Source organism: Prionailurus viverrinus, chromosome B4 (assembly GCF_022837055.1).
Source record: "Prionailurus viverrinus isolate Anna chromosome B4, UM_Priviv_1.0, whole genome shotgun sequence".
In the NCBI taxonomy this organism is placed as follows: Eukaryota; Metazoa; Chordata; class Mammalia; order Carnivora; family Felidae; genus Prionailurus; species Prionailurus viverrinus.
In genome coordinates, this window is record NC_062567.1 from 11,645,336 (window position 1) to 11,652,954 (window position 7,619).

The 7,619-nt window shown below is 40.9% G+C and overlaps 1 protein-coding gene across 4 annotated transcripts in view; it reads right to left on the reverse strand.

The window, feature by feature from the left end:
• The window catches only part of MINDY3 (MINDY lysine 48 deubiquitinase 3), a 95,779-nt gene extending 90,639 nt beyond the window's left edge, over window positions 1–5,140 (reverse strand). For all 4 annotated transcript variants that reach the window (XM_047868231.1, XM_047868232.1, XM_047868230.1 and 1 more), the window contains exon 1: window positions 4,819–5,140. In XM_047868231.1, the coding sequence (XP_047724187.1) occupies window positions 4,819–4,912 (94 nt within the window). In that variant the 5' untranslated portion in view covers window positions 4,913–5,140. The remainder of the gene's footprint in view (window positions 1–4,818) is intronic.
• Window positions 5,141–7,619: the final 2,479 nt, after the last annotated feature.

Sequence of the window (7,619 nt, forward strand, 5' to 3'; positions counted from 1 at the left end):
TCCACAGTATTACAGACATGAAATCTGTTTTATAGCTTCTAATTTAAACCTGAGCCATGAACTTCTTTGCAATTTTCTAACCTTTCACTTTCATGTGACTTACTATGCATATATACATTATTTGAACCAGTTTTACAACTTCTGTCCCCATAATTCTGGATCCCCATGTAAACAAAAGCCCAGAGGAAAAAAACTTGGTTTGTCATTACAAACTCGATGATAATGGTTGAGCCAAAACTAAACTGGGCCTTACTTTCCTCATCTATGAAAATCAGGAAACTACAATTATCCTTTGCTATCTCTCAGGGTTGTTGCAAGGATTAAATAAGACTTCCAAAAACTGTAAAGTATAATACAATTTAAGATATTATGACAGATACTTTAAACTGAAAAACATGTATTCAAAGTACCAAGAAATTAACTTTTTCATATAAGCTCACAAATTTTAAATTTGAAAGAAATGGATTGTAGATGACATGATTCAGGTAGGTTGGAGAAAGGAGTATCTATTCTTGAGAGAAATAAAAGGCTTCCACCAACAAAAACCTCTGAAATGATACGATCTCACAGTTATTATTCTTACTTTAGAAGAAAAATTAATAATACTGGCATATCACTTTATTATTTTGGTAAAATGTTAAATCACATTATAACGAACGTATTAACTTGTAAATACATTTTATACTTAAGTACTTCAAATAAATACTTAAATACTTTATATTTAAATACTTTAAAACGATCCCTCACTTTTCCTAATACATAACTTTTCCTGAGTTATTTGTTAAGTTTTATTTTTTCTTCATATTACATAACAAAATTGTCCTATACCCAAAGTCCAAACTCTAATTTGAACCAACCACAGCTCCATTCCCCACCTCACCCCCAAAACAAGGCACTGGTATAAACAGCAATTGTGTTTCTCCCTTTCTGGCTAATCTTATAGATGAAATAATAAAATAAAGCTTAGAGGAAAGGGGGGGAAAAAAAGAAAAAATGGTTTCTCAGAGTTTATAATCTAGATCAGGGGTTGACCTGTTTCTGTAAATGCAGTTTTGGAACACAGCCACACCTGTATTATCTAGGGCTGCTGTTGCTGCAATGACAGAGATGAGTTTTAAGACAGAAATAATAAATGCCAGTGACTCTTCTACAGAAAAAAGTTTGCCAAACACTGAACTAGACAATCAATACTGAAAAACAACAACAAAAAAAACAACCCACAAATATTCCCAATAAGTCTAATGACTAAATGACTGGTTCTGCTGGGAACTGGTCACTGCGACCACCTGCCATCATCTCCAGTGCTACTGTCATTGGTCCAAGTCACCACTTCCTCCCCGCTGCATTACTGCCTTTGTCTATCATTTCATCTTGCTGTCTCACTCAAGCCACTACAGTCTACCCTCAAACACAGCAGTTAGATCAGTCCTTTAAAAACTTGTCATGTCGTCTCTCTCTGCTCTGAACCTCTCAATGGCCTTTCATTTCATTCAGAAGAAACATCAAAGTTCTGACCATGGCCTCTAAGGCTTTCTAGGCCACTGGATGAAAATGAGGTCTTACATCATCGTTTATTACTCTCCCCTTCCCTCATTCCTTCTCTAGCCCAACTAGTCTCCTTCCTGTTCCATGAACAAAAAAGCAAGGCATATTCTGCATTAAGTCTTTTATAGTGGCTATCCTCCCTGCCTGGAACACCCTTTCTTCAGATAACTGCACAGTTCACTCAGTTGCTTCAAGGTTTGCTCAAATCTCATCTTAAAATGAGGCCTAGCCACACTACCCCACTGCACAATCCCTAGTTCTTTACCTTCTAACTATCACATATGCTCAATTTATGCTATGCGCATTATCTGCTGTCCTTCCCATCCCACCAAGTCTAACCTGCAACACTGCTGCCTGGAACACTGTTGTAGTGTGTTTCGGGAAGAAGGCAAGGAGGACAGACAGTGCTTTGGAATAAGAGGTAGAAAATACACACTTTTCTTAAAAAACTATCACAGGCAAGAGAGCAGGAAGGAAGGCGGCAGGAGAGACTCAATTTCCTAGTTAGAAAATAATTGCAAACCTTAAAAGTACGTCTTTGAAAGAAAAACTGGCAAAAAAAAAAAAAACCCACAAAACCCTCTTTTTTTTTTTTTTTAAGAAAAAGGAATTGCAGAAGAGAATTATCTAAAACTGCCAAGTGAAATAAAACAACGACCATGTGCCACTTCTGTGGCTCACTGCTGTCATGTACAGTCTGTAACTGGCAGATCAATGAAGAGAAAAAAAGCAACTCTGGGCTGCACCAACCCCTGCAGCTTGTTTTAAACGCATCAAAAACGTTTAATGTGACCAATCGATATGGTCTCATAAATGGAATATCCCTAAACATAATTTTACAAACATTTACCCTAAACATCTCACCCTTTTAACATGCTTCCAAAAACCTCCTTACGATTCCAGTTGTCAAAACACAGTGACAGACTGTGAACTAGAGCCAAAGTTGGTGTCACGTTACAAATGCTGTAAGGCAAGTGCAGCAGAGCCGCGTCCTGTGCCTATGCTCAAATCCCAAATGACCGCCAAAGCGATCCTCAGCAATGACTTCTGCCTCCAAACGAATAAATGAATGTAACAGCTAACAAAGCAAAACCAATAACAACCTCCCTCTGATTCGGAAGTGGTAACTTACAAATACATATTTGGCTGCCTGAAAATCTTGATCAGTGTAAGACCATGAAGAATTATCTATCCACGATATAAACACACTCTAAAAAGAAAAAAAAATGTAAACGGTATTGACTGAATGATTCTCGTTAAGGAGCTCCTACAGGACTACGAGGTGGCCGAGCGTTCTCGTATCATTATAAAGTTATAGTTTAAATAGTGGTTATCATGTATCAACTATCCTTCAATAAAAAAGAAAGAAGAGTAAAAACAAAATGATTATTCATCAAATAAACAATAATTTCTTGTAACTGTCAGCTCACGGCCAGAGAGTGATCTTTGGCTTAGCCTACAATGAAACAATTTTTAAATCAAGTGTTAACGGACTTCCATTGTGTGAGCGTTCACTCTATGTCAGATATTGTGCTAAGTGCCTCAATGTATTTATATGCCTTTAATCCTCACAACAACCCTGTAAGGTTGACACTACTATTATCTGCATTTTACAGAGAAGGAGACTGAGGCCTGAGGAAGTGAAATAACTTTAACCTGGAACCAAACTACACCTGTTCCAAAGCCCTCTCTTAACCAGTAGAAGTGCCTTTCAATCCTCCTTGAAACTTCATCACAGTATTAATATAAACAAGGCCGGACACGATCTTATTCTACCTTGTACATGCTTAATTAATGTTGACTACACGGGAAGTAAAAGTTTTCTTAATGCTTCACAGCCTTGTAGACTTCAGGGCTGTTCGCTATTAGGATAAAACGAAGTCAACGTAGAAAGCAAGCTTTAAAATCTGCAAATGCAGGTGTCCAAGATTTCAGGAAATGCTACTCCAGTGACGTAATCAAATGTGTAAAAAGTACAAAAGCAATTCCATGTTAAGGTTTGAAAACTTATCAGTGAAAACAAATCTGTGTGAGGAATCAGGAGACTTGTAATTCACTCCCTTTCTATCCATTTGTGTGACTCTGGTCTGGTCATTTAGCTTCATGACTCATTTTCCTCAACTTTGAAATAAGAGTGATGGACTAAATAACCTGTAATAACCTGTAATACATTACGATTCTAATTTTACCAGCTCTTAAAAGAGGCGTATCTAAGAGGAAGCGATTTCCTTCAACCCTGAATTTTTCTTACAAAATACACACTACGAACTAGGAACTTAGATTTACTATGCTAAAATTCCCCCAAGTCCTTTGAGAACACGGATTCTGTAAATAAATGATTTAACAACAGAAATGAAGAGCTACCATTTACTGGCCTATGTTTTACATACTTACACCACGGACCCTGACTCCAAAGACTATGCTTGTAACCTCACTTAACTTCAGTCTTTCTTAAGTCACCTTAAGTAATGTGCAAAGTTGTGTTTTATCATTAAACTTAAGAATTACAGGTAATTACTAGTACAAAGTGCCAAACGCAGAGCCTGGCACGGCGGAGGAATACAATAAATGGTCATTGTTACTTCCTTAGGGTTCGTAATAATACAACTTCTTACATAACTCAAAATCCTGTCTGGATAATTAGACCAGCACGGGAAGTGCTGTGATCCACATTCCTTTGAACTGTAACAGATAACTAAACCATCTCAAAACTGGGGACACTTTGGGTCAAAAGAGCACCTGACGGCAAGCAACACTGGTATTTTTACGCCGAGGACTACGTCCGACCACACAGTTAAAACACAAACAACGAAGCTGCCTTCTGGAATTGGCCACTTTGACTTTCCTGTGGACTCCCCTCTCGCCAAAATTAAACCACACGCCAATAACACGAAGCCTTGACAGTGGGTAGGGATTCGGGAAGCCGCAACACTGGCTGCGAAACTGACACCGGGGCACGGGGCACACCCTCAGTGTCACACACTGCAGCCCAACCACCATCCTTCTCTCCTCCTGCCGGAGGGCAGCCCAGGGAGTGGCAGAGGCGCTTCGGGTCCTTAGGGGACAGCTGCAACCATTCTCCTACTCAACCACTCCCCCCTCCCCCCACCCCGAGACAGGCAGGGCGTTTCTAGAAAGTCCAGGGTCCGAGCTGAGCACGGGAATCGGGACAGAGTGCAAGGCAAGCCAGGGTGGCTGTGGCGCCGGCGGCGTCGCAGCTAGACTCTCGCAGGGCAAAGGAAGCGGCTGGAAGTCAGAGCCCCGTCAGGGTACCTTGTGTCCAGCGGCAGAAGATGGTGTCAGAGAGACCGGGGCTGCTCTTGGTGCCCCACACCAGCTCCATCAGCTCTTTAGTCAGTTCGGACATGATGGAGTACCGGCGAGCGGGTCTTCGCTTTCAGGACTCCCGCCCCGGAACATGGGGAAGGGGCGCCTTCAGGGACAGGAGTTGTGGGACGGCAGCGGCAAAAGAGCTGGGAGGGTGGACGGGCGGAGGGCGGAAGGCGAAAGGAGAGAGAGCTACTAGCCGAGACCGCGCCTGTCAAGCCAGCCGGAGCGGCAGCAAGGAGTTTCCCGTGCCGGAAGTGCCGGGCCACTTCCGGCTTCCCTTTCGCTACCGCCCCCGCCCCCGCCCGGTGGACCCGGGAGTCGCCTCCCCGGAAGCGGAAGTGGGGGGGTAGGAAGCGCTTAGGCAAGCTCTGGTGGCCGCCGGTTTTCCTGAGCTTCGCCCCCCGCTTTAGGTGGGGTGGTAACTTTTGTACTGGCGGGGACGCCGCGTTCCCTGGGCGTTGGCCTGTTTTCGCCATCCAGGAACCCTTCTTCCCTCGGCGCACCGCAGGCCCTGCGGTCCACGCCTTAGGGCCTGGAACGTAGACTAGCCCTTAAAATACGTAATATTAGTTACACCGAGCTACAACTCTAGGACGATGGTTGAGTCTCCGTGAGGAAACATCTATGACTTCACAGAGAGCCACCACTAATTTGAAGGCTGTCGGCCTGTGTGCCTCGATAAATCCTATAAAGTCCAACCACCTATTAAATGCATAAGCGAAGGGTGTGGTGTGTAATGTGCGTTAGAAATGCCTCTACTGGGTGTAACGCAGACTTAGAAAGCTATTTATTGGGAAACAGATTCAAAGCAGCCTGTTTGTAAACAGTAGAGCATTCTCATCTCGTTTTTTGAGTGTTCGGTGAGTGGACAACACCTGAACTGAAGTCCAGGTCTAATCGTTGACAAACATGCAGTTGAATTTGGTTTGTGTAAAAACTTGTATTTAGGACGCCTAAAAAGGAGAGAACATATTGACCAAACTTTGAATTTAAAACAAAAGGCCCAATCTGATGGGTTCCCTGCAGGTTGCAAATAAGAGGGCGTTGCTAATTTATCCTTTATTCCGATCTGCAACAATCTTTGTTGTAGTGCCTGAGCCGTATCTATAACCCTCCTAATTTTTATTCCCTTTGGAACTCTTTACCCTATTTTTGCAAACCAAATCTCACTCATTCTTCAAGACACAGTACGAATGCCATTTTGTAATAAAGCTGACTCCAGTCATTAAAATCTGAAGTACAAATTTTAGCTTCTGCAATTTCATGGTAACTCATGTGTAGCTTGCTCATGACAGTTACTGTCATCCTTGTATTTGCAAATTATTACTCTTCTGAGGGGCACCTGGGTAGCTCAGTTGGTTAAGCCTCTGACTTTGGCTCAGGTCATGATCTCCCAGTTTCATGGGTTAGAGCCCCACGTGGGGCTCTGTGCTGACCGCTCAGAGCCTCCGGCCTCCTTCAGTTTCTGTGTCTCCCTCTCTCTCTGCCCCTCCCCTGCCCACACTCTGTCTCTCTGTCAAACATAAATACATATTAAAAAATTTCAAAAAAAAAACCAAAACGATTATTCTCCTGGGATATAAGTTTATGGAAGTCAAGGACTTGTCTAACTCATAGCACCTAGTATGGAGCATTGAACATCATAGCACCTAGTATGGAGCATTGAACATTGCTGGATATCAGTAAGTATTTGTTGAAGGAATGATATTTGCCTTTACTGGAATGTAACAATTCGTTATATTTTAGCACATTAGGGATCAGGAGAAGTAGTATTAAGTCCAGTTAAACATCTATTATTTGCTTGGTGGTTTACAATTTACAGGATGATTTCACTTCCTGAAAGACATAGAAGGGTCTATGTTCATAGAGTGTGTAAGTGGCAGACCTCTAAGTTCAGAGGTGTTGGCCACAATTGTTTTCTTTCCATTAATATACAGATAGTAGTTATACATTTGATTAACTCTCTATACATATGGGGTAAAGGCTATAATTTCAAAACATAATTTTAAAAACAGAATATTTCTTGATCTGTGATTTTTCTAAGTTTACAGCTACGACGAGCTGACAAAATCTTCAGCACATTGATATGTCCTTTCCACTTTTAGGTTATATTCTTCATTTGCAGTGTTTAAAAAATTTAAATTAGCAGGACATCTTTTTAACAAGGAATATTTGATGTTAAATTATTTATGTTGCTTAATTCATTAGTTATAACATCTAAAATGTGAACTTACTTAAACTGCAATAGAAATGCAAATTAATATTCGTTTCAAATTTTCTTATTCAGTAATTATACATAAACATAATACATTTTGGAAGCAGTCAAGTTTGTTGCATTTATAGCTGGCACAGGATAATAATGAGTTTCTCTTATTATAATAACTTGAAAATTATGTACATTTACTTTGAAGTATTTATATTGCTCCATATTTTCACACATATTTTTTCTTAGGACCGTCTATGATTTTGGTGAAAGTGATGTGTATCGTTAAGATGTACACAGGTTGCATGAATGATCTTTAGTCCTAAAAGAAAGTCCTGAAAAATCAGAAACAGTCTGCTCGTATGTAAATTTTATTAGTAATATTTCTCTTTCGTTCAAATTCAAGTCAGGGCACAGCCATAAAACGAGGCTGAGATTTCCATCATGATTAATTCCCTTTAGCAGTCTTTACTAGTTCACAGCAGCAGAATTACTCTATCAAACCCCTAACTCTGGGCTTAGTTTCCTGTCTTTCCCCAAA